The 27,897-nt window shown below is 44.3% G+C and overlaps 1 protein-coding gene across 2 annotated transcripts in view; it reads right to left on the reverse strand.

Moving 5' to 3' along the window:
• Positions 1–27,897, reverse strand: part of Hunk (hormonally up-regulated Neu-associated kinase) — a 112,407-nt gene that overhangs the window by 22,968 nt on the left and 61,542 nt on the right. For both annotated transcript variants that reach the window (XM_004842280.3, XM_087213164.1), the window contains exons 4-6: positions 26,583–26,718; positions 12,090–12,217; positions 4,119–4,254 (exon numbers count right to left, since the gene is read on the reverse strand). In XM_004842280.3, coding sequence (XP_004842337.2) covers positions 4,119–4,254; positions 12,090–12,217; positions 26,583–26,718 — 400 coding nt within the window. The remainder of the gene's footprint in view (positions 1–4,118; positions 4,255–12,089; positions 12,218–26,582; positions 26,719–27,897) is intronic.

The following is a 27,897-nucleotide window of genomic DNA, read 5'->3' on the forward strand; positions in this document are numbered from 1 at the left end:
AATAATACAATTATTGGCCTTATGATGACTACAGTTTCTTGTCAAAATGCTTAACCCAGGAGGGTGCAATTGTTTAAAACTATCTGGTAACACCAGTGTAGGAATGATAATGGTCCCATCCCTAGCCAATCAGAGCACACCTGAAGCTGAGCCCCAGGCCAATCCAATCGTGGCCTTATAACCTCAGCCCCACCCTCTGTCTGGAGCCTGAGCCTTCATGGTGGGGGAGAGTGTAGAGTAGCACAGGGTGCAGGGCTGCAGGGCTGCAGGTAAGAGGGGGATATGCACAGGGGCAGACACTCCATTTCTGCCTTTTATGTATGATGTCTCCAAAACCAGGAGAGTCCTGCCAAAATGTAGGCTGTCGACCCACTCTTGACAGACAGTAATACATATTTTAAACATTTTCCAATAAGTAATGTATATATTGGGTGCTATCCAATGTCTGTTATGGAATTCGTGTTATATCTGGGCATTTGGATGATACAGAAAATGGAAAAGTGTCCCACCACACAAGGTATAACTTGAACTAAGCACATTCACAGTAGGCCCATTTTTATACTACTTTGGTCTCATGCTGTCCCGTATTACCCATGACCTGCTTTCCTCCCACCGATCTCCACAGCTAACTGGAGGGGTGGAGAGCTGTCTAGACTCCTTCAGGGAGACAGGAAAAGGCAGCCGGGCCAGCCCTGTAAAATGTCTGTGCCCAGATCAGCAAGGCCAGCAAGGGATCCAGAAAACATCTGCTGACTGACTGGCATGAACATTTATTATAAAAATTTATGCTTACAGCTGTTTTCCTCTTGCCTTATGGACATCAACTCAGAGATCCAAATGCCTCTCTAGGAGAAGTCTTTACAGAAGAGCAGTGTGAAGTTTAGGGACTTTATTCTCTCTACTTTTCTAAAAGGCAAACATTGACAACATCTAAAACAATTAAATCTGGGTTGTATGAATCTGTTTTGTCCCTGGAACAAAATATCTGCCATATACAACTTAAAGAAGCAAAGGTTTATTTTGGCTCAGTTTTCAGAGGATTCAGTCCATGGTCTGCAAGGCAGAGCAGCAGAAACAGCATGGTGGAGGGACTCTGCTCACAGCCGGGAAGCCAGAAGCAGAGAGGGAGGGCGGGAGAGCCAGAGAGAGCCAGACAGCCTCTCCTAGGGCAGGCTCCCCATGACCCCCCCTCCAGCTGGGCCCAGCTCCTAACAGTCTGTCCAGCTATGAAGTCACCAGAGGATCTACTGTTGAGGAAAGCCCCACCTCCGAACATGGGAGACTGGGGGACCTTCGGATGTAAACCATAACATGGGGCTAGAAATGCAGGGAGACTATACGCCACACTCTGTACAGAAAACATTTCCTTTTTTAAATTGTTTTAGTTCTTTCTCCTTTTATCTATAGGCTGGTAAAACCAAAAAAAAAAATTATCGAAAGTACATTTTTGCCTTAAAGATAAATGTCTTTCAAAATAGCGTCAATAACAGGTACCTCTCCCAACAGTTTATAATTCTGGTTTCCTGTCTTAAAAACTGATCACTGATCAACCTGTAGCAAAAAACGAGCAACAGGCTTTGCAAAGGCAAAGATCGTCAACGTGGCAAAACCAGTGTAGGAAGGTGAGTTTAAGTGTTAACCTACCAAAGCCTACCTACAAACCCAGGAAGAGCTACAAGGTGAGATGTCCCATCCTGATTCTTTGTCAGTGGTGTCAGTGTTTGTGGTGAATAAGGAGAGGCTCACTGTGTTTCTGATACGGCATCACCTACTTCAAGAGCCATGCAGTGAGTGGACCGAGGATGCTCATTTAGATGGTGATCACATTAACTTCACAACCCACTGGGCTGCCCGCAGTGGCCCCCTTTAACGGAAAGCATGCCTGTGTGCTGCTATCTGCTGGCAATGAGGCACGGCCCCTCAGCTCTGCTTTCTGGCTCTTGTTGGGGATAGTACTGCTGGTGTCTGTTTCAGATACTGGCCCAAATTGAGCAGGTGTTGGAAAACAGCAAATCTATTTCCAGGTTCCCTTGGTAACCCAAGTAATCTAGACTCTGTCTAAATTACCACCCATAAGCCAAATGCTAGAATTCTAGATGGCAACCAAGAGAAACCACCTCCTCTGAGGCCACAGAGTGTGTAAATTGGGTCCAGCAGCTCGGATCAGGCTCCCTAGAATGTCCACTCCTGTGTCCCCTTAAGTTGTAGAACTCCCGCCCCAAGGAGCGGCCCTGCTGCCCATCTTGGTGGGAGAAGTGGGCGCTCAGCGCTGATGGGCTTGGTGGATGTTTCCAGCACTTCCCAGGCACTCTGAGAGCAGGACCACAGAGGAACCCCCTCCCTGGGCTTTCGGTCTCCCACCTGTCCCCTCGGTCAGTGGTTCTGTGGTCCTCATCCAAGGTCAGACAGACGTGCAGGCCTGGCCTGGTGGGATCGGAAGGAAGGAGCAAGGGGGACCCAGTGACATAGTCCCAACAGTCAGAGACCACCACTGGGACAAAGGAGAAAATTCCTGGGCTTTTAGCCTACTATTTATTAAAAGCATGATTTGTGTTTTCTTCTGAGGCAGGGACTTAAAAGTGGTTTTTGCTAAAAGCTGACTCTTCACTCAGGAGTACAAATGCCCAATAGGTAACTAAAAGGAGAACAAAGCTTGCCCTTCATTTGTAAAACTCTGGATCAACTCCTTCTAGTTCTGCATAAAACACATGAGTCATTTAAGGAGTGTCTGACTAGAAGTTGGCTAAACAACGTTTGTTAGCCCAAATTCACCTACCCTCCCTTAGGATAAGAGATTTACAGGGACATTCGGCTATGCCCAGAATCTCCACTGCCCTAAACCTGTGGTCACCGTGGATCAGCAGAGCTTCACGTGACCGAGACTGCCCTTTAAGTCGTGAGGATTAGTCCTCTGGGAATCAAACTGTCCCTCAAGTCACAAGGGTTCAATTTGAACTACAAAACCAGGGCTGAGATAATAACCCATGGGACCTTGGCCTGCCTCTGCTAATCCTGAAAAGCCAGCATCCTGCTTTGTCGAGTGGGCCGATCTGAACCCCCGCATCGGAGTGTGTGCCTCCAGCCCCTCGAGGTGCAGAATTTTCCTTATTTGCTTTTCCTCTGCTTGTTAGGGGGCTGGCTTGATCTTTATCAGAGCTGTGTTTCCCCCTATTTTCTCTCACTTTTTATTAAAGTTTTTTTTTCCTGCAAAATTCACGCTTCAGTCTTAATTTCCATTATCATAAAGTAAGAGCCCACTCTCGCCAGTAACACCTCCCTGTCTGCTCTACAGAAGCCAAAGCGAGGGTACCCATTCCCTTACTCAGGATGGTTAGCAAAATGCCAAGCAAGCTTAAGAAAAGCACATGAAGTGTTTCCCTGGACTCATTTTCAACTCCAGTCTGCACCCGAACAAAGTGTGAGCTTCATGAAAGCCCCTCGGTGGCCGTGTGCCATGGGTTCCCGTGTGTCGGCCCCGTCCTGTATCCCACCGCCTGGTCACTCAGGCAAGTCCCCAGGGAAACTCAGCCTCAGTGATTCCTAAGTTTTCTTCTTGCCTCAACACTTCAGGCAGGAGGCTTGGGGCTCAATGAAGCAGCAGAAGAAGAGTCTAAGGGTGATTTTGAAAGAAACAGTTTTTTAAAAACTTAAGAGTTTAGGACTTTTAATTTGTCCTAAAATCACTGAAACAAAAATTATGATAAGACATTCTGCTTCCCTTCACAAGCCTGGAAAACAAACACACACACACACACACACACACACACACACACACTCAGGCCAAGGTTTCTCTAAACAGCCCCTTCGTGGGAACTGGAAAGAGGTGTCCCTCAGGGAAGATGTGACCCCTTAGAACAAGGGTTGGCATAGGGAACGTGGCCTGATTTCAGCCTCCACTGGGCCTCTGTACAACCGCATGCTGTGGCCCCGTCTATACTTCCTCTCCCACATGGAGACTGGCCTGGCTGTGGCCATGTGGGCTGGAGGTATAGAAGGACAGCCAGGAGTAAAGGCCACTTCGTCTCAAGTGAGGAAGAGTTTCCTGGCCAGGACTCCTCGGGGCAGTGGCCCAGCCTGGTCTTGCCCTGGAAGGAGTCCCTCTGGGTAAGCCACATTACCTGTTGGGATAGGTGACATTACAGGGCACTTTGCCCATGTAATTCTCATTGAGCCAGCGATTTGCCAGGGCTTGCTGAATATTTGGCCTCTTCACAGGATCTGGTTCCAGCAGGGAGCGTAGGAAGTTGATGGCCCCTGAAAAACATCGGGTGAAGAATGGACCTGTGTTATACGCTGCACAAGATACCACTGAAAGCCACGGCAGGTCACCTGCCACCTCACCTGCCCTGACTTCCCACCACTGCTGGGGTGATCTATTCTCTGGGTCTTGAGGAGAATGCGGGTTCAGCCCCACCTCCCTAGGAATATGTGCCAATGAATCTTGTCATCGTTGTTCAGCCTAAACACTTTGCTATAGTCACGTCAGCTGTGCTAACCATAAAGTAAGGGAAGGATATGCAAAACCATAAAATCCAGACAACTCCTTGTTGTGGATTAGATCAAAAATGTTCCCCCAAAGGCTCACATGTTCTAAAGCTGGGCTTTTGGAAGGTGATTAGATCAGGGGCCATTACACACATCAGTGGATGTATCCCCTGAAGGTTCAGGGCAGACTATGCTGGTAGGAGGAGGGGCCTGGATGGAGGTGGGTCACTGGGTATGTGGCCTGGAAGGGTGTGGTCTTGTCTCTAGCTCCTCCCTTCTCTCCTTGCTTCTTGGGTTCATGGTGTGAGCAGCTTTCCACCGCTGAGGCCCTTCTGCTAGGTGACTATGGACTGAATCCTCTAAAAACCACCAAAATAAAAGTTGAGTATTTTGCCCCAGCAATGGGAAAGTAATTAAGATACTCCATTTCCTTGCATCCCAGCCAAAAGTAACTTTAAAAATGCCCTCTGTCTCCCTGCATCAAACATTTCTAGAATACCTGCTATTTATTTACCCAAGCACTAGAGACAGGAAGCTAAGTTCATCTCCATGAGGAACATTTCCATCCTTTAAGATTGTAACAAGGGTGACATACATAACATGTAAAAATATCCAACGAAGGTCACGAGCTACAAAACTGTTCAGCAACAAAACAGGCAGTAGGTCCAGATACGAAATATGGATTCCAGGGATCACTTCAATCTGAAAAGACTCCGCCTTGCTTGAGTCCTATAGCATTCTATTTTCTCATTCTATAATCCTTCTTTTATGGGACACTATTATATTGTCTCCCAGTATTTTAAAAAAATTCTTTTGTGTAACTTTATACATGACATCCAATTTCTAACATACCAACAAATAAGCCCCAGAAAATAATCTTAGTTTGCTTGGTTGCCAACTTTTTCTATCTTTTTCTCCAAAGCTATTTTTTGGTTTTCTAAGAGAATCTTGCTTTGCAAAGAAAAATCATAAAAATTCTGTCTCATTGGCTTTAAGTCGTCATTTCAATGCTGCTCTTAAAAGAACGATGGGTTTTCTATGAATAGATTTTCTGCAGGGCGGAAATAAGGCCATCAAAAGAGGACCCCCTTGTGAAGTGAGAAGCAACCCTTGCTAAGTCCCCCTCCAGCAGGTCCTAATGCAGCTGACGAGGTCACAAGGTCATCTGCCTTCACGAATGCAGTGGGTAAAGATATGTAGAGACACCATAAAAATCACATTTAATACTACAGATCTCATGTGCTTGAGGATCTAGTTCAATCCCCAGCACCACCAAGAAAACAAATTCAGTGGACCTTTGACTTATGAACTCGATTGGTTCCCGAGGGCTGGGTGTAACTCAGTCAATACAGCTGAGATCCGGGTGTTTACCTGGGCACACGCTATAGGCAAATGACTCTTCCATTAACCTAACTAACCCAAGTTGTTTGTATGTCAGGGTGGTCATAACTTGAGGGTACTAAAGTACTATAGCTGGGTCTCCAAACTTTCCTAAACTATTCTTTGTTGGTCTGGAAAGCAAACAGAACTTCAAAAGGACTCCCTGTTCCGAGCCCCTTACTCCCTTCCTTCAACACCCCTACACTGCGAGACCCATTTGGATCATAACGAGGTGCACCTATCAGGCAAAGGGAATCGAACCCGGCACGCTGTGGAGTCAGGATGCTCTCTGAATGGCCCCTCCCAGGACACAGCTCAGCCTTTTCAGACTATGATTAACCAGAGGAACAGGGATAAACCGGATGTGCGTTTCGTTCTATTTTCATAATCGAGTGCTCTACATCTTCACAAACTACTGATGAGCACAAGTAATTTTAGTCCAAATCTCTGCTGATGAATTTGATTTCTCTGAACGTCATAAGCATTGCATTACTATCCTAAAAGGACTTTGAGAACATCCTTGTAGCTCTTTAAAGTTTTTGTTAGGGTTTTGAAAAATCGCTATGTCTCTGGGGTAATAGGGATTCAAATATTCCTTACCATCCAGGACAGCCATGCCCAGCATAGTCACATGCCACCCCCAACCCTTTAACCCTTGGGCCTCCATTCTGTCCAGGAGCCCTGGGACAAGCCACATGGAGTGCTCTGTCATCCTGCTTAGCATAATATGAGTCACACATTCCCATGGTGTGAAAGGTCCTGTCCTTTACTTGCTGAGCTAGCAGCTTTCCCCAGTCTGGACCACCACATGTGAGCACCGGGATGTTATGCCAAGGCTAAAGGTGACAGATGAAGCCATCCGACTTCTCCTCAATGCTGCCTGTTGCATGTAAATGAACCCACCCACCCCACTAGAGGCCACTTCCTCATCACCTCCAGACTAAGACTAGGCTGATCTGTGATCATCCCAACAGTTAGGCCTCCTTGGAAACCTTAACTGGCACTGGCTCAACAATCGGCTGTGCTAACACTTCTCCCTTAGCTTCCTGGCAGTGTATCTGTGGCACACAACCCTCTTAATCAGAAGTGGCTGGAATGTGTTGTAAATGCTACCTACCGCCAAGGTTTGGTGATGGAAGAGTAAACTGTGTAGAATGACTAATCCCTGAAAGGTGCTCACTTCTCTGTGACATATAAGTGCCAAAAAGCAGAAAGATAAACTGGCCCAGAAGAGAGAATTGGAAAGGCCCCCAAAGCTTATGGTTTCCAACTATGTGGCAGAAAAAAAGGGTGCTTCTTTGAAGGCATGTTCTATGAATTCATAAGGGCAACAATGCTGTATTTTTTCAACTCAAATTTGGTAAAAATTCTTCAAACTGAATATAAAGAGAGTACTAGGATATAACAAATGGGATCGTCCAAATAGGAGTGGCATATTCATCAAATTAATAAAGATGCATGCTCATGACACACAATAAAATTGACATTTTCTATTTGGACTGACATTACCCAAAATATAAGGACTTAAAGACAACAGATAATGTCCTCAAACTGGGAGGGGGTACATCATACTCAATAGAATAAGGATGGGAGAGAAGTACCACAGTAGGGTAGAAAAATCCATTTTCACCCAATCACACTTAATCCTTCTGAGACTCATTTCCTCACTGGTAAATTGGAAACTTGCACGATTGTGTGAAAACAAGATGAACATAAAAAAATACGTACACGTGGTCATTCAATAAATGGCCAGAAATGGTGAAGCAGTATTTATGGACATAAGCGGATGACATCATATGGGATATAAAGTTGGACTATGCTTGCTAGGAGGAGGAGAAAATAAGCTTGGTAGAGTACAGAGGCCCACAAACAGAGGGGGCAGTCAGAAGGGCAGCAGCTGATCCCCAAGCCTGAAGTCACTCAGTTTATAAACAAGATACAATGGCCTGGGCTATGTATGCAGCTGGCGCCCAGCTCTGGGACCTACACTGGGCCAATGCTCGATCCTGAGTGCCCAAATGACTCCATCAGCCACCTTCCCAGGTCACACACACACACTCCTTTACACCAGAGTCGGCAGCCTATATTCTCTGAGCATCGATCACATGCAAGCACCACTGGAGTAAAGCCTAGTTGAAGACAGATGTTTATATATACCATAAGGAAAAGCAAATGGAGGAGGCATCAGACTCCTTAGCTGGAAAAGCAGATCTAGAAATGCAGCTGATGCTTGGCACGTCAAAACAAGTACAAAGAGGACGAGGCCCCAGTACCGCTCTCTGCTCAAAGCAGCAGCATGTGAAGTTAGATCCAACTCCTGCAGTACTCAGATTGCGTGGAACATTTTTAGTATTTCTTTTCTGCAGGGATCTTTGGACTGAATTTTAACATTTTAAGGCATATATACATTTTTTTACTTCTTTAAGGATAAATTTAATTTCCCCTAATCAAAAAACACTTAGTTCATAGGGCCGGGGATTTAGCTCAGTGGTTCCGGCGCCTGCCTCACAAGTGTAAGGTCCCAAGTTCGATCCCCAGTACCAAAAAAAACCACTTAGTTCATGATCGGCTAAGGTGAATAAAGCTCCTACGAGTAAACATGGTATGACTCTGAAGTTGTGAGAAAGATTTTCTTGTATTATTAAACTCCATGACCTTTCCTGGCTGCCCAGCCCAGGCCTGAGTTCTTTCTCCTCCTCTTATAGGCTATGTGTTCATAAATACGTCTGGCTTCCACACTAGGGTTCCACTGCCTTGTCCCAATACTTGAGTGAGGCCATTTCCATGTTTCAGAAGCTTGAAGGTATAAGTGGAAAGAGATTTCATGCTGGTGAAAGACTGGCTGTTTCTCTTTTGCTCATTCTTTTCAGCAATATTGAAAATGAAGGCTCTTCACTAAGATTAGAGGTTCCATTTGACCCAGCTATTCTCCTGCTGGGAATCTTCCCCAAAGAATTACAAGAACCATACCACGGTGATATATGTGCACCCATGTTCATAGCGGCACAATTTATGATAGCTAAAACTTGGAATCAGCCCAATTGCCCATCAACTAGAGACTAGATAAAGAAAATGTGGGGTTTTTTTAATAAAATGGAGTACTACTCAGCCATAAAGAATCAGAAATTAGAGACACTTATAGCTATATGGATACACATCGAGGCAATACTCATAAGTGAAATAAATAGGACACACATGTGTAAATACCGAATAGTTTCTTTAGTGTGAGAAACAAAGTGTAAATAAGGACTAAAAGGTATAATAAATAATGTGAAATAGGAAGAAGAGGTGCAAAGGGGAAGGGGATGTGGGAGGGGTAGGGGAAAGGAAAGAAGGGAATGGAATTAATATGACAAAATGAAAAGATGGAAACAAAGTCTTTGTAAATAGGGAGGGGTGGAGGGGTTGAAGGGAGGGCAGGGGAAGGGGGCAAAAATAAGAACCATGACATATTATATGAAGGTACAGATTTCCAGTGATGAATGTCACTATATTGTGTACCTAAAATGTACCTACAAAATTACTTTAAGAAAAAGAAAATGAAGGCTCTTCCTTCAGCCTAGAGCCCTAAGACAGGCAGAGCTCTTCAATCCTTGATCCAACTCTCCATAAATACAACCTGAGTGAGACTAAACCTGTGTAGTCTCAAGCCACTGAGAACCGGAGGTTGATTATTACTGTAGCTTAACCGGGCCTATTGTGCCCAATACAATGAGAAGGTGGCAGATCAGCAGTTCTCCAGCTCCTCAGATCCCCAGGAGGATTTGGAGTGAGCGCTGTTTACCCTTCCCAAGGATGTAGGTGTAAATATCCTTCTACCTTTCCGAATGCTGGGTCATTTAGGACAAAGCAGGCTCTGACGATCAGAGGAACGTTAGAATCACTCCGAGAGCTGCCAGTGTTTATCACTAATGCTGTTCTAAATGGATCTTGCCTGTGGGAATACAAAATGGTACAGCTGCTCTGAACAAAAGTATGGCAGTTCCACACAAAACTAAATAAATACCTGTATGTGCTTCCTATCTGACCCTGCAGTTTTACTCTTAGGCATTTGTCCCGGGGAAATGAACCGTGTTTACACCAATACCTGTACGTGAATATTTATAGCATCTTTACTCATGACAGTCCTAAACTGGAAACAACCCAATGGTCATTCGCTGGGCAAATGGTTAAACAGTACTGATGTCCACGCCAGGGAACACTGCTCAGCAATAAGAGGAAACAGAGTTCTGAGGCATGCAGCAACAGCAACTCGGGTCTCAAATTTCTATATAGCATTTTTGAAGTGACAAAATTATAGGGACAGAGAACAGGGTAGTGGGGCAAGGGTTAGGCAGAGTAGAAGGACAGGATGTGGCTGTGGCCGTGAGGGTAGCACAGGATCCCTGAGATCAACTACACCATGTATGCTCCATGAACTAACAAGTGTGATGAAATCGCTCAGAACTAAACACACAGCAGCGTACACACGAAACCATTCAGAACTTATGAAACTGGAATAAGGTCAGGAGCTGTAATCAACAGTAATTTGATCAAATAATACGCTACCATTATACCAGACCCTGCCATTGGAAGACACTGGACGAAGGACAGACGGGCCTCTTATTATTACAACTGTGTGTAAATCTTCTTTTTAAAAATTCTTATTTGTTTACAAAAAAATAAAACTATGCCCGCTATTCTCTACCCCCATATCCTGATGTTTTTAGTTGGAGCATAAACACTATCAAATATCACACATTTCTATATTCTTTCCCACTGATAACAGCGTACAAGCTCAGGAGGGTAAGAGACTGTTCCTCATCTTCCTGCCACCTAGAACACACCCAGCACGTAGCTGGTGCACATTTCATATGCATGGAGTAAGTGAATGAATATGAAATATGAGTGAATGAATGAACATTCTTCACAGTGCTTTGCAGCACTTTCTACATTTCTGGAAGCACTAAAACTTAAATATAACAATTCTATCACCAGTTTTGCACATTTCCTAACTCTGAAAGTTATGGCTCTCAGAGAAGAAATATTTTTAGAAGACAGAACTGTAACTTATCTTCCCAAGGACATAAAGCCTCCTTTGCCAGCAACCTCCAGGGATTCCACCCTCCTTCACAAAGGTGAAAGTATGGCCAGAAGTAGATAATTATATACTGGAACTCATTTCGGCTTGGATTACATTGGCAAGCACAAATTCTGGGTCAGCTTTGTGGACACTTTATTAATTCAAGAGACAAATACTTAACAGCAGTAAAATAAAGTGCTAGACTTTAACCATGTATCATAAGATGAAGTTAAATAGCTGGTTTGGTTTGGTTTTTGAGATAGGATCTTGCTTTGTTGTATAGCCTGGCCTTGAACTCACAATGTAGCTCAAGCTGGCCTTGAACTTGTAAGGATGCTCCTGCCTCAGCCTCCCGAATGCTAGGATTATAGGCTCGTGCCACCACGCCTGGCCTGAATTCTTCTTTTATTTTTTGGTCAAATGCCTCATCCCAGTGAAGCTGAGTTTATCTAAGAGGACAATTAAATGACCATCCAAACCAAGCCTAGGCCACATACTTGATATGAATTTTGATGTAAACAAAAAGATTTAACTGGGTTAATTTACTGGATCTGAAACCAAACCTTAATACAAACTGTTTACTGAAACGTAAACCAGCTAAAGTTTGAGAGTACTTTTCAAACACACCTGATGATTAAGTCAGATGAGTAACTGAACCTCTATACATTGAAAAGCTTTTGAATAGGCTCAAAAGCTCACATAACCCAACAAATTACAGTACAGACCCAACCTGAATGAAACTAATATTTCTTTACAGTGAGTTGACTAAAGAAAACACAATAGAAATGGATTATAAACCTTCTTTTCCAAGCCAAGATTATAATATGATGAGTTTTAAAACAATCAAGCCTGCAATTATTTTCCAAGTAGAGAACAGAAGATCTTTTGATATGTGCGTTTTGTGCAGAAGGAGGAAGGAGGAAGTTGGGGTTTTGGAATTCTAAAGGAACAGAAAAAGATACAGGTGAGTGAAGGGAGTGGCTGGCCAGAGATGGGAAATCAACCACCCCTTGAGACTTCGCCTTAACAGTGGGAAGAAACTGACCATCATGGGATCATTATAACAGCACTGCTGCAAAACAAAATACTGCTTCACAAATGGCTCCAAATCAGTCTGGGCAAAGGTCCTTGAACTTTGAGTCCAGAGCAGCAGATGCCTTACCTGTGGACAGCTGGGTGGGGAGGGGGTTCATCTCTTTGTCCACCATCTTCTGGTACAAAGCCCTCAGGCTGAAAGGCTCCACTGTGAAAGGCAGGGTCCCAGTCAACATGGCATACATGTTCACACCTCTGAAAAGAGAAACCAAAGCATGAAACCAGAATGCAGCCCCAGGGTGGGGAGGACAGAGGACAGAAGCTTCCGTGTTGCCGCTGTGCGGTCCTGTGACCTCAGCAGTCCTCCTTCCTAGCCACCCTTCTAGACCCTCAGCAACACACTGCTGCATAGACACTGAAAGGCTCTACCCTGGCTTCTGGAGATGAGCAAGACTGGAGCTTCCAGAGCCACCCTTGAGGACAGAACCACCACCCTCTCTGTTTTCTCAATCATGTACGGGTTGAGCATTCCTATTCCCAGATTCCAAAATACTCCAAATTCTGAAATTTTCTGAGTGCCACCATGATGTCAGAAGTGGAAAATTCCACCTCTGGCCTCACGAGACAGGTTGTAGTCAAAGCACAGGCAAAGGAGAGGTGCTGTGTGACATTACTGCCAGGCCATCTATATGAGGTGTCTGTAGTACATCAGTGAGCTTGTGTGATTAGATTTGGCTCCCACTCGCAAGATATCTCATTAGATATATGCAAATATTCTAAAATCTGGACAAAAAATCCAAAATCTGAAACAATTCTGAGCCCAACCTGCAGTGGGAAGAAGTGAACAGTAAGGAATTTCAGACGAAATTATGGAAGATATTAGGATGCTCAGATAAAAGTAAGTCCTGCTGTTATGTGGTCTTCCAAGTATAATTTATAAGGTAGCATCTGGAAGAGGCCACACTAAAAGCTACAGGGCAAAGACTCATCTGGGAAAACCAGTTCCAGGTTGGATAAGCCCACCGGGTCCCCACTCAGCCCTCTGAAACCAGAGCCTCCCTCCTAAATCCAGTGTTTTGCTATCTTCTTGAATTTTGCCTTGGCCTGTCACTGGACATTCCTTCCTCCCCTCACTTTTTATTTTATGACTTATTGTGTGACTGGCACCTGGCCTTGGCCCAGTATCTCAGCTGTGGTTGAAATACCTTCGGAGTGGGCTGAGCTGCTTATATCCAAAGCCAATCAAGCAGTCTAGAGAACAGCAACATCTTCTTGGAGGTTTTTTCTTTTCCTGACGTGCAACCCTAATATCATTTTGATGAGATTTCCTGATGGAGACGAAAAGCCTGCCAGGCAAGGAGTCTCCACCACTCAAAAGCACCCAGAGGAATATGTTTTTAAAATGGGCAATGGGATTTCTGTCAAAACAAATCCAACGAGAGTGACTGAAATTAAGAAACTTGAGGCCTAATTCCACTAAGGCGCCTTGGAATTACTGTGTTCCAGATAATGACAGGTACCGGAGCCCATGGGCTCTGGCTAAAAATCATTCTCAAATTTCAGACATATGGTAAGACGGGTTCCTGACCTGAACTCACAGTGGAGTTAGGAAGACAGACACACAAATGTTCATTCCACACATTCTTGCAGAGTGCCTCTCTGGCCCACACAGGGTGTGGTATTGGTGAAACAGAGAAGGATGCCACCATCTTGGATTTAGGCTTGGGGAGAAACAGGCCATTAATAAAAACACACATGAATAAATGCAGCCCTTTCTAGTGGTGAAATGTGCAAAGGGAAGAAGAAAATGCTAAACTACACCGCTTTTGATCACAACAGGAGTTCAATTAAGGGAGACAAAGGACTTACAAGTGAGCGCACAAAGACAGAGAAGCCTCTTGGGTAGTGAGCATAATGTGTACGAGTTTTTATATCTCTGGCTGGCTGGACATGAGGATGGGGAAGATAAACTGCATAAACCAAGAAACAGAGACATGTTGGGCAAACCTGTAATCCCAGCACTCTGCAAAGCTGAGACAGGAGGATCTCAAGCTCAAGAACAGCCTGGGCAACTCAGCCACTTAGCAAGAGTCTGTCTCAAAATAATAATAATAAAAAAAAAATTTTTAATGGCTGGGAGGGAAGGAAAAGGAAGGGAAGGAAAGGAAGAAAGGAAAAGGAAAAAGCAAGCAAGCAAGAAAGAAAGACAGAAAGAGAAAAGGAGACAAGAATAAGCAAGGCATGTGCCTAGCTGTTCAGAGCAGTGATTCTTGGTGTGCATCTAGTGGAACACATTCCCGGGCTAAGAAGAGACGGGAAGAGAACGAAGTTCTATGGCCAAATACTTGGGAAGTTGTCATCTCCTATGAGTGGATCAAGGGGCTCAGAATGGGAGCAGCAGAGTGCAGCAGCAGATGCAGGGTGTTGGTCTTTGAGTCGGACAGAAAGTCATAGTGTGCAATGGAAGGACAGCAAATAACCACCAGAGACATTCCGAGGGATCGTGCCAAGTTGCAGATGTGGGAAGCTGAACCAACGGTGGAGAGGGAGACAAAATGGAGGGGGCTGAGGAGACAGCTTGGGGGACCTGGGAACCTACTATGCAATGCTGCATTTAGACATATTTAAGGTAGAACCAAACATCTTTGCTTCAGAGAATTTGGGGAGACTGATCAGAGGGAAAGCTAAAACAGCCTCAAAACTGTGAAATTTCTATTTAAAAAGAGGCCTTGCTCACATGGCTTGAGTGGATGGAAATCCCCTGGCACATCCCACCAGGTGGCTGGGGACCACAGGAACCTCCAAGGCAAGCTGTCCCCAACCTCCCTAAGGTAGCCTGCCCATCTAGCCAACTCCAGGCCTGAGGAAGGGCTTCCCACTACTCAGCCAAAGTCTACATCTTCTGTGCATTGGCTCTCCAACAGACTGGTTGCTTTTCCACGGTGAGCACTTTACATATTGAAAACTGGAATCAGGACCTCCCTGCCCCAGGCCCTTTGCCTGTGCTTCATGTAATATGGTTTGGAGGCTCAACAACCGGGCTCTCTGCCCTGAAAATACACCAGCTGGTTCATGTAGTTAATTAGTGCCAAAGTTTTCATGCTCTGTAACAAAGAACTGATTCTTCAACAGAATTTGACTGAAGTAAGCACGAGGAGGGGGCGATGAAAGGATTCTATCCATGCTTTCTTCTGTGTACTTCATCTTATCTCTAACATTCAAACCCAAGACTAAAAGTCCTGGTACTTACACAATATGTCTTCCATCCCCAGTACTGCAAAAAGTTTTAAAAATAAAACTTAAGAAAAGTATAACTCACTCATAGTGAGTTAAACTCTATTTATTTATTTATTAATTAACTTTTTGTGGTACTAGAGATTGAACCAGGAGTCTTCACATTGAGCTACATCCTCAGGGCCCCTCCCCTACTTTTTAAAGACATGGTCTCACTAGGTTGCTAAGTTGCCCAGCCTGGGCTCAAAATTGTTGTGCTCCTGCCTCAGCCTCCTGGGTAGCAGAGGTTACAGACGTGTAAGTGGTTTATAGTGCCCCCACCTCACACGGTGTTTCTCAGAGCGAGGTACATGGATGCATTCCCAGGGGCTGATTTTCTTTCTGATTATGTAAAAAAAAACAAAAAAAACAAACACATAAAAATCTTTTACAGACTGGAACCAGGACATCCAGATGACCACCACATAATTAAGGACCCCCTGCACCATACACAGACTCGATTTCAATGCCTACTTTCACACTGGAGTTGGCCAATACACAATTTTTCCTAAGAAAATCACTTTTATTGTCAGAGGTTAATGAGAGAGGAGCAGAAGTAGACTTAATTTGTCAGGAATGCTTCTTAGCTTGAATCTGTGGAAAGTCTCTGGATAACTGGAATAGGGCAGTGGTTCCCAAAGTGTGCTCAGCAACATCAGCACTGCCTGAAAACTCATTGCAAATGTGCATTCCTAGGCCCCAATTCAGATTCAGTAAATCAGAACCTTAGGTCCCTGAGATCTGTGCTTTAACAAGCCCTTGGGTGCTCCTGGTCCACGTCCGAGTTTGGAAGGACGAAAAGTGGGAGAATTAAGTTATACCAAAACGGGTCTGACAGACTCAAAGAACCTGTGCCCGACAGGGATAACTGCACTTAGACTGTGCTCAGGCAGCTCAGGTCCCACTAAACATCAGCCACTGCATTATATTAAAACGTGCTTAGTTGGAATATTTTGGAGATCTTTAGTCTCAGTCATATTTAATTTTCAAGTTGATTTGGGTCTTTAATTGTACAAGGTGTAAATTTAAACAGTTTAATTCTGAGTCCATGCACTTATAAAGTAACATTTAAGTAAAAATAATCTAAGTCAACGTGGAAGTTATCAAGAATGTTCTTCCTTTAAAAGGAGAGCATAGAACACTCAATTTGAAGACTACTGCTGTCTGGCCTTTTTATGTTCCCTTTCATCTTTGGGGACACATGGCTTCATGTCACTGGAGGGGAACATCAAACAGTGCAGAATGCACCCAGGAAGTAGGATACCTCTGTAATGGTGAGGAACTCCAACTTGAGGAGTTTGGCGAATGGACGGAACAAGAGGACCAGCTCTTTCATGAAAGTTTCTTTCTTTAAGGAGACCTGGAGACCAAAGTGTTTGCCCTCTTATCATTTATCTGCTTCAAAAGATGACCAAAGTCTCAAGTCACAGCATGTTCCATTGGTCTTTGTTCTCTTCAACCTCTGGCTTGGACCACAGATAAAGGCAACAGAGGCTTTTGTTAAAGAGGGCACCACTGCACTCTGTGGTCCAACCACGATCCAGCAGGCGCTTTCTACAGAAACTCTTGGTTGTTTTATCAAATGGACTCCAGAATTACAGCTCTCTTGGAGGAGTTAATCTTCAACAAAAACAGTCACAAATCCTTATACAGAACCTAGCTCTCACCCCAGGGCCTTTTATCTATAAAATATGGATAATAAAGCTGCCTACCTCTCAGGTCGTATGAGAGTCAAATGAATGAAGCTGGAGGAAGAGCTGAATGCTGTGCCTGGCATCAGTTAAGTATGCAATAAATGTGATCTTACGTTTCATTAAAAAACTTAACAGGTAAAGAGCTGCAATTACACCTGTGCTCTATTGCAAAATAATAATGGAAACCTACATTGGTAGTCAGATAGGCCTAGGAGAATTTCAAAGGGAAACCAGATTGGGTATTTTAATTCCTCTCCCCTAGAGTTTTCATACATGTTTAATATCTGGATAAAAAGAGATCTAGTCCCTTTGACATTTCACAAGTATGCAAGAATACCAAGGGGAAAAAGTGGAATGCAGTCTATAAACCTCCATAATCCCATAGAATTACGAAAAGTTTTGAAACATGTTCAGAATTTCCTTATGGGTCTTTTGAAATATTGTCCCAGGGCTTCTTATTTTTCCTACGGCACATGCAAGACCCCTAAAAATCAAAGCTAGTTTTAAAGAAAGAGCATTTATAGACAGGTGAGAGGGAGAGCAACAAGAAAAACAAGCAAAAAAATTACCATTTTTGCAAGTGGAAAGAAATAATGGTGACTTATTGTTGGGTGGAGAAAAACTCAAAGGATCTTAACCACTGTGGAATACACTAGTGTCAAAAGAAAGAATGACACAGAAGGGCAGCTGAAAGAGGAAACGGTCCCTGGAAGTGTATGTGGAATCTTGGGAATTAAGTCAAAAGCCAAATGGTCCTTCACTGGGAAAGAAGATTCTCTCCACCACGAAGAAGTCTTGCGAGGACCTTCTGCTCCCGTTTGGTGCTCAGACTCCTCACTGTTACCCCTCTGGCTTGATACCCTGCTTTGCAGTCATCTGACTATGGACTGACACTTCCAGAATCTATCAGCCCGCTGCAGACAGGCAGGTCTGCGCATGCCCTATGGAGGTCCGGAGTCGTGCAGAAGACATCGAATCAGCCCGCTGCAGACAGGCAGGTCTGTGCATGCCCTACTGGGTCCCGAGTCGCGTGGAACATGCAGAATCAGCCCGCGCCCCGACACAATCCCTGGACCCCCACCCCCACTCCTCTGTATAGCCACCTGGTTCCATACTACAAAGACACAGAGGACACCGGACCACCAGACCACGGTACTGAGTCCCGCTGCTCCCGGCCCAGAGGTAGGGGCTTCTGAGCCGCCTTCCCACTGCTCCTGGTCCAGAGGAAGGGGCTTCCCAGCCACCATCCCTCCTGATGCTCCCAGCCCAGAGGAAAGGGCTTTTGGCCCACCTTCTGTCCCGCTGCTCCTGGCCCAGAGGAAGGGGCTTCCAGGCCACCATCCCTCCCACCGCTCCCGGCCCAGAGTAGGGGCTGCTGAGCTGCCATCCCCCTGCTCTGGGGCCAGAGGAAGGGGCTTCCCGGCCACCATCCTTCCCACTGCTCCCAGTCCACAGGAAAGAGCTTTTGGGCCACCATCCCTACTGCTGCTCCCGGCCCCTGTAACACCTCTCCAGCTCAGAGGAGGTAATCCCAGCAGGCACCAACAGCCCTGACCCCAGTTGAAATGAGAAAACATGTAAATAAGTCTCAAAACCAGACTTCCAGATCACCTACAGCAACCCCAAAGGGAAATGAGATGGAATCCTCTGATACTCAACCACCTGGACCCACTGAACTGGCAACAAAAGGGGATCTGGAAAAAATGAAATCAGAAATAATTTCACAGATAACAGGAGAAATTGTGCCCCTAGTGCAAGACATGATTAATAAATCTAGAGAGGAGCTCAGGAACATGATGGAATCCCAACATAAGAAACAAATGGAATCCATAAAACAGATGCAAATAGATTTCCAGGACATGAAAAACTCCATTGAAAGTCTACACAGCAGAATGAGCCAATGTGAGGACAGAATTTCAGATATAGAAGATAAGATTGCAATTAGTGACCAGGAAATGAAAAATTGCTTCAAAATTATGAGGGAACATGAGAAATCAATCCAGCAGCTGCTAGATGATGCAAAGAATAACATAAGACTGATTGGAGTCAATGAAGAAACAGGAGAGAGTGTAGATGACATAAAAAATCTCTTCACAGAAATAATGGCAGAAAACTTCCCAAGCAGGGGAAAAGAACTTGACATACAGATAAGTGAGGCATATAGGACTCCAAATAGCCTTGATCAAAAAAAATCTACACATAGGCATATAATTGTTAAGATTCCAGAAACACAACAGAAGAACAAAGTTCTACAAGCAGTTAGAGAAAAGAAACCAATCACATACAAAGGAAAGCCCATCAGAATCACAGCAGACTTCTCAACACAAACCAGCAAGGCAAGAAGAGCTTGGAGTAACATAACTCCAAGCCCTAAAAGAAAACAGCTTCCAGCCCAGACTGATGTACCCTGCAAAACTATCTTTCAAAACGGATGGGGAAATAAGATACTTTCATGACAAACAGTACCTTAGGAACTTCATGAATACCAAACCAGCACTCCAGAGAATTTTACACAATAGCCTAGGAGCAGACATTGAGGATCACAACCCCAGGAAGCAAAGCAGAATGAAACCATCTGTCATGATAAGAAATTAAATGTAAAGGGGGAGAACCCAACAAAAAGAAAAAGTCATGGCAATGACAAGTCAATACGTTTCAGTTATAACCATCAATGTTAATGGTCTCAATTCACCAATCAAAAGAAATAGACTGACAGAATGGGTCAAGAAGCAAAATCCAACAATATGCTGCATACAAGAAACACACTTCATTCAAAAGGAAACTCATAGACCGAAAGTTAAAGGATGGAAAACAATACTCCATGTGACAGGAACCCGAAAAAAGCAGGAGTAGCTATCCTCTTTGCAGATCAAGTAGATTTCAAACCAACACTGATTAAGAGACAAAGAAGGACACTACATCCTTGTAAAGGGAAGAATCCGAGAGGAAGAGATGACAATCATAAATATATATGCACCAAACACTAGTGCGCCCAACTATAGAAAACAAATAATAACGGACACTAAAAGTCATATATGCACTAATACAATTGTAGTGAGGGACCTCAATACCCCACTGTCACAAATAGATGGATTAAAGATCTCAGTATTAAAATAGAAACTCTGAACCAGTTGGAACAGAGGTTAGGTAGAACCCTTGAAGACATTGGTGTAGGAAAAGATTTTATGAACAAAACCTCAGTTGCCCATGAACTGGCACAAACAATCAACAAGTGGGATCCCTTCTTATTAAAAGGCTTTTGCACAGCAAGAGAAGCCACCAGCAGTGTGAAGAGACAACCCACAATGTGGGAAAAAATCTTCACCTGCTCTTCCTCAGACAAAGGTCTACTATCTCGAATCTATAAAGGACTTAAAAAGATCAGACCTCCCAAATCTAAAGACCCAATCTGAAAATGGGCATCTGAAATGAACAGACATTTCTCAAAGAAGTAGAAATAGCAAATAAATACATGAAAAAATGAAAAAATGAAAAAATGAAAAATGAAAAAATGAAAAAATGTTCAACATCACTGGTCACTGGAGAGATGCAAATGAAAACAACACTGAGATTCCACTTCACTCCAGAAAGAATGGCTGCTATCATGAAATCAACCAATAACAAATGCTGGCAGGGCTGTGGGGAAAGAGGAACCCTGCTCCACTGCTGGTGGGAGTGTAGACTGGTGCAACCACTGTGGAAATCAGTATGGAGATACCTCAAAGAACTAGGGCTGGAAGTCCCATTTGACCCAGCTATTCCACTGCTGGGGATCTTCCCCAAAGAATTAAAAGAATCATACCACAGTGATATATGTGCATCCATGTTCATAGCAGTTTGTAATAGCTAAAACTTGGAAACAGCTCAAATGCCCATCAACTGGAGACTGGATCAAGAAAATGTGGTTTTTTTATAAAATGGAGTACTACTCAGCCATCAAAAATGAGAAATTAGAGACATTTATACCCAAGTGGATGCACATTTAGGCAATACTCTTAAGTGAAATAAATAGGACACACATATATAAATACCAAATAGTTTCTCTGGTGTGAGAAACTGAAAGTGTAAATAAGGACTAAAATGTATAATAGGTAATGTGAAATAGGAAGAAAAGGGGCAAAGGGGAAGGAAGTGGGAGGGCTAGGCAAAAGGATAGAAGGGAATGGGATTAATATGAGAAAATAGAAAAATAGGAACAAAATCTTTGTAAATAGGGAGGACTGGAGGGGTTGAAGGGAGGGCTGGGCAAGGGTGAAAAATAAGAACCAAGAGAGACTATGTAAAGGTGCAAATTTCCAATGATGAATGTCATTATATTGTATACCTAAAATGTACCAATGATTAGAATGAATAATCGATAATGCAAAATAGGAAGAAAAGGTCCAAAGGGGTAGGGGTAGTGGGAGGGGCGGGGACAGGAAAGAAGGAAAAGGAAAAATGCTGAGAAATGGAAAAAATGGAAATAGAGTCTTTGTAAATAGGGAAGGGTGGAGGGGGTGAAGGGAGGGCTAAGAATGGGGAAAAAATAAGAACCAAGATGCATCATGTAAAGGTACAATTCCCAATGAGAAATGTAATTGTGTTGTATACCTACAATGTACCAATAAAAGAATTTAATAAAAAAAAATTTTTTTTAATGCCAAATGGTGGTCCTGACATTTAGTCTGATACATAAAAACATCCCTGGAAGAAAAGCCGGGGACCCACCTGCCATCCCAGAGTGGAGAGACAGAGTCACTGCTCCCTAGAAAAGTCACCAGAGGGCTAGGGATTTAGCTCAGTGGTTCTGGCACCTGCCACGCAAGCACAAGGTCCCAAGTTCAATTCCCAGTACAAAAAAAAAAAAGTCACCAGAAACTACCAACGTTCAACAAAGCAAGTAACAGCTCTCCACTGGCAGGTGGAAAATCAGATGCCCTGTCCTCATGGGCCACGTGATGGGAGCCTCAGAAACCCCTAGTTTATGCCGATGTGCAGCTAAGATGACCTTTGAAGTCATACCTTTCTTCTGCATAATTCTCCAAGAACTGCCTTGAAAAAAATCAAAATAACTCTCCACCTGAAAGCAATATCCTTCCATCTTTCAGTGTCAACTTTCAGTAATACAACTTGTAATTTAAAGTCTTGAAAGTAGAATAGGAATAGATCCATCCATTTAGAAAAATCTCAATCTTCAAACCTGCTCCACTGAATGGTCTGTGTGTAGTTAGAAATTATTTTCTTGTGGCCTTTAAAATGTTTGTTCCTTTTCTTTTCCTCCTCCCCTCTTCTATTTGCAATGCACATGCTGGATACAAAAAAGAAAAACCTCTTAGATTTTATAGCTTAAAAATATCAGAAGCTAAAGGAAGCTCCTTTTTAAAAGCCAAAGCCCTGAACTTTCCAAAAGGAACATTTGTCTCTTCTTTCCACTTCCCCTGCCAGTCTTCATATTGAAGAGTTGTGAATGAAGAGACAGTTCTTCTATGTCTGATCCCTGACAGTAGCTCATGGTATCTGGTAGTAGTTTTACAAAACACTGAGTCTGAGGCATAGAACAAATTCTTCCACTTCCCCTCCTAAACACCTAGTGCTATATGAAGACAGGAGAACTGGAAACAAGAAGGCGTCTTTCAGCCAACTTGTCTACCAAAGACACTGTAGACCGACAGAGATATTTTTCTCATTAAGTGAACACAGATGCAGTGACCTAGGAAGGTGGCCTGCATGTGCTGTGTACAACTCTCCACTAGACACCGATTTTCACACAAATGCTTCACCCATCCTACAACTCCCACGAGAGCAAAGAACAACTCTGATGGAAAAAATATTACGTTCTCCATCCTTTGGAGACAAAGCTCATAATGTCCATTTTTCTTACCCTTGGAGACTTGCTGGAATTCTCCAATGAGCACTGTAATATTCTGAAAACAAAATTAATTTTGATTCTTTTCAATTCAAAGGTACATCTGCGTTAAAGTTTTTTTAAATTAGCATACATGCCGTTCTGGGGAAAAATGGATGGGCAGTAATAAAAGTTTGATGCATAAGGATGAACATTTTGCTTTTGTATCCAAAATCTCAAAGTTCACTGGAGCCATATATACATGTATTTCAAGCATCTGAGCCAAAGGAAAGAAGTGAATGGTTTTATGAATTTTTTAACGTCCTGAAAATAATGGAAACTCCCCAAGAAAGAGCCAACGTTTCCACTTGTATTGATAATTCCTGCCTCACGGGAGGAGTGGCTCAGGGATCCTATGTGTAGAGAAGAGCTTCTAAGGCCTCCTGGAATGACAGGTTGGTTTTCTTCTTCAGTCAGTCTCAGAAGTCTCGGAGCAAGTCCCTGTCAGACTTCTGGAGAGGGGAGTTTACTTCTGATTTTGGAAGTGAACTTTATATTCTGGGGTTGTTGCAGAGCAATAAAAAAAAGAAGACATTTTATAATAAGTGTGTCTAACCCAGAGAAAAAATGGGTTCCATTTTCACTCTCATCTTAAGCAGCTTTTTAAATTAAATTCTCTTTGGGTTTTCCATTTCCAACTCTGCCAGCAATGCCGCGGGCACCAAACAGACACATAACCTGTATCTCAGACACAATACCCCAAAGCAGTGGAAAATAATTTCTTCAAGAAGGCTAAGAAGTCTTATGTTTTTGTCAAGATTAAGAGCAATGATAATCAGATATTCCACACTCCCTGGCCTTTGCACCCACTGTGCCCTCTGCCTGGAAAGCTTCCCACCTCCTATCTGGCCAATTCTACCCACCCCTCGGGAACAGATTAAATTTCCTCTACTGCCTTCTTAACCTCCCTGTGCAGCTGTCCTTACCTCTTTGACTCCACCCCACTCACTGGATCTATTCACGGATAAACTTGTAGGTGAGTAGACATCTTGGTTGGGCTGTGCTATGGTCTGACAAGTGCCCCCTAAAGGTTCACATGCTAGAGGGCTGGTTGCCAGGCGGGCACTTTGGGGAGGTGGTAGAGCCATTAGGAGGTGGGACCTCGGGGAGGGCTATAGGTCATCGACAGCATGACCTTGAGGGGGATTGTGGGACTCCAGCCTCTTCCTCTTTTTCACTTTACTCTTTGGCTTGTGATATGAGCAGTTTTGCTCGACTACGTGGTCCCACCGTGATGGGCTGCATCACCACAAGTCCAAAGCCATGGGGCAACCCATCATGGTAAGCCAAAATAAGTCATTTAACTCATCATCTCGGGTATTTTGTGGTAATGATGAAAAGCTGATTAATAAAGGTTAGTGTAACAAAGTGCCAAAGACTGGACAGCTCACACAACAGGTATTTATTTTCTTACAGTTCTGGGGGATGGATGTCCAAAGTTAGGGGGCTAGCATAATTGTGCTCCAGTAAGAACGCTCTTCATGGTATACAGAGGGCCTCCTTTTTGCTGTGCCCTCACACGGCACAGAGAGAGTACAAGTGTGACACTAATTCTATCATGGGGCACCTCCCTCATGACTTCATCTAAATCTAATTACCACCTAAAGTCCCGTCTCCAAATGTCATCACACTGAGGGTGAGGGCTACGATATATGAGTTACAGGGTAGGAACACAACTCAGTCCATCATAGTAGCTGAGTGTGCTACAGTGCAAAAAAATTTTAAATGATGCAGTTTCGTGGCCATACCCCCATAAAGAGTAAGGTCTTTCCTCCTGCCTCAAAGCTTGGCCATCCAACTGACTTTGGCCAAGGAGAGATCAGCAAATGTGACACAGATGCACCTGGAAAAGTCTTGTGCACTAAGGGATTTTTCCACCATCATGTGAATGAATTTCTACATACTTCGTGCTTTTCTTCTGTGTCTCCTTCCCAATGAGCTCCAGGGCTGAGCCACCATGATCTGAAAGACCTGTGTCCACATAGCATTTTGCTATTTATCAAAGGCTTTTGCATCCATTACTTTCTTTCACCAGGATTAAGAACATGGCCTCATTGGAGCTTTGCAGAGCACCTGCATCTGTAAATCACCTTTTTGGGGGGAAAATGCAATTAAGTGGAGGTTAGCACAGAAAAGCCCGGCTGCTTCAGGTGGAAGCTAGCCATACCAGAACCAGGATGGGGCAGGCAAGAGAGACGACAGCATCTGGGGTGTCCAGGCATCCGCTCCATCCCTCCTTCCTGATGCCACCTGCCATTCTTTCTAGGTGTAGTCACTGCTTCTGCTTAGTAGACAGAGTCAGAGCAAGTGGTGACAGGCCAAGTGGGCCAGAAAGAGCCCTCACTGAGGCCCAGGAAACTTGACTTTAATCATGAAGTCTGAAACTGAGAAATGGAAGATATGAATTCTTGTCCCAGGTCTAGTGACTTGGCAGAAGGAGCAAGAACAAAATCCAACCTTTTCACAACTTGTGCTTCTACTCTCCATTTGCCATCTCTCCAGACAGCTGATTTGCTTCCATGTCACGGTGAGCAGTGAGGGACAGAAATCCCATCCTGGGCATAGAGAAGGCTGTGACACTTGTCAGGAGACATAGCCTAGGGGTCCCTGCAGCTCCAACAACCCCATCGCTTCTTCCTCCTACTCGAATTCTATGTCTTTTTTTTTTTTTTTTTTTTGGTACCGGGGATCGAACTCGGGTCCTTGCGCTTGCGCAGCAGGCAGCGAAACCACTGAGCTAAATCTCCAGCCCTCGAATTCTAGATTTGGAGGAGACACCTGCTTCATCTGACATGGTCTGGAAAAGGTCCTCGTCCCCAGGCTGAGCCTCATCACTATGACAACTGGGGTCAACACAGTATTTCCCATCCCCATAAGAGCAGGACCTCAGGAGTACACTGTCACCTGCTCTCCAACCTGCCAATCTCTGTTTCCCTTTGGCCATCAACATCTCTTGCCTTCTAGGTCACCATGATCACATAATACCACTTTGGAGGGTCTCTTGATAGCTCAGGCTCCCATGGTCCTTTTTGTTCATTTATGCAGAAATTCTGCTTTATATTTAACACAAACAAGTTTCCCAACTTTTCCAACATGGTTTCTTCCCACTGAGAAGAGCGAGAATGAAGGGATTTACAAATAGGACAATGGCAGACCGTGACAGGTGCCAAAGGGGAAGTGAAAAGGCAAGGACAGCAGATGGGATCCTCTGGCAGGGGATGCAGAGGCTCTGAGTGGCATTTCAGCAGGAATGTGGGGTTGGGTGGGCCATCTGCAGAGCAGGGAACAGCATTCCAGGCAAAGGAAATAGCAGGTGCACAGCCCAGAGGCGAGCAAGGTGAAAGGGCGGCCAGTATGTCTGAAGAATCACGGGCAGAAGACGTGGCGAGGTGCAGAGAGGCAGGAGATGGGCGGACACAAGGTGAGTTCCACACGGATGGTACAGAAGCCCACAGCGAGATCTTAAGCAGGGATCCGAGTGGGTCCTGTAACCAGAATGTGAGGTCTGTGAGGGCAGGGCTTGGCTTTCTTCTCTTCCCAGTACCCGAATGAGTCTAGGTAAAGGCCATTCTGACAGTTTCCGCAGAAACGATTATGACAGTTGTGCAGAAGAGAGAAGGAAAGCCAGGCTCCGGCGAATCACTGATGATGATCTGTTCCAGAGCCTACCCTAATACATGCTTATCAAACACAGAAGAATTATTTCATAAGGAAGGAGCAGTGGAGACAGCAGGAGGGAACATCGACTTTTATAAGCTCAATAACTTACATGGACCAGACATCAATTTTGGGGCCGTATTTCTTTCTGGCGAGCAGTTCAGGCGCAGCATAGGCGGGGCTGCCACACTGTGTGCTGAACGGGTCGGAGTAACCCAGGATCCCTGCACAGTTGCTCAACCCAAAGTCTGCAAAGAGGAGAGGACAAATGGACTCCAGATTAGAAAACTGCAGGAATGAAGAGGGACAGGAAAGGGGCTGGGGGTGCAGCAGGAAAGGAAACATTCTCTCAGGCTAACACATAATTTAGCATCCAAAAGGAAATCCAGCAGCTGCAAACCATAACCTCTGGATATGAGTCTCAAGACAAAAGAATGTCAGGTGGTGGTTCCCTTGCCTAACTGGAACATTTTACATCAATCCTCACTGTAAAATCCAGCTAGAGCTAACAGCATGTTGAACCAAAACATATTTCCATCAAACCTTGTAAATGAGTCGTTCAGGGAAAGAGCGGCTGTGCTTTCGAGGACTAAGGCAGGAAGGGAGAACGAGCAGACAGGCTTGGAGGCAGCGGTCTGGCTTCCCAGCGGGGGAAAGGTGAAGGAAGATTGACCTTTCTCTGGCTGGTGGCTGGGGTCACTCTCCGTGACACGCGATCCAGCCATTTACAGCAGACTTCTTTGGCAGAATGTTTGCATTTCATTAAAATCTTTAAAAAAAAATCCCTCCCAAATGTATGCAGCACATATGGAAACTTGAAGAGGGAAAAATATACTGAACAATTTAGGCAATCCTGCAAGTTGGCTGAAAAAACAACGCAGGGAGGCTGGTGATGCCAACCAGACTCAGTGACCTCATGGCGTTGCTTTGTTCCTGGAAGATGAAGGCCCTGGGAAGAAAAGCCCGATGATCTACAGCTCTTCTGGATCTATTACAGCTTTTCTGCTGTGTTTACTTTTGATCTTAAAGATATTGCAGCTGCTGGGCAATTAGAGAGCTGTTAGTGTTGTGCCCTCCTGGTATCTTTCCTCGATCTTTGTTAATCTCAGAATGACAATCACAGTTCATCCTTTGAACTTCAGTGTAAATATTATGATTCTAACCCCAAGAAAGAAGACTCCCAGGTTACAGAGCTTGGTTAGAGATTGGCTCCAAGTCTGGAACAAAACCCTGGTACTTTCTCAACGTGCACTATTTATGTCTAGTTTCATTACTTTCTCACTTCACACTAACGTGTCTCCACCTGCAGAGCTGCAGGAAAGCTCAGTATGGGGAGAGCTGGGAGCCCACAGAGTTGTCCACACCTGATGGCTCAAAATGACACAGCGAGAAGTTTCCAGACAGTCCCCGGATTAAGCTATGCCATG

Source organism: Heterocephalus glaber, unplaced genomic scaffold (assembly GCF_053883595.1).
Source record: "Heterocephalus glaber isolate CG9 unplaced genomic scaffold, H.glaber_assembly_v1.0 deba00000122, whole genome shotgun sequence".
In the NCBI taxonomy this organism is placed as follows: domain Eukaryota; kingdom Metazoa; phylum Chordata; class Mammalia; order Rodentia; family Bathyergidae; genus Heterocephalus; species Heterocephalus glaber.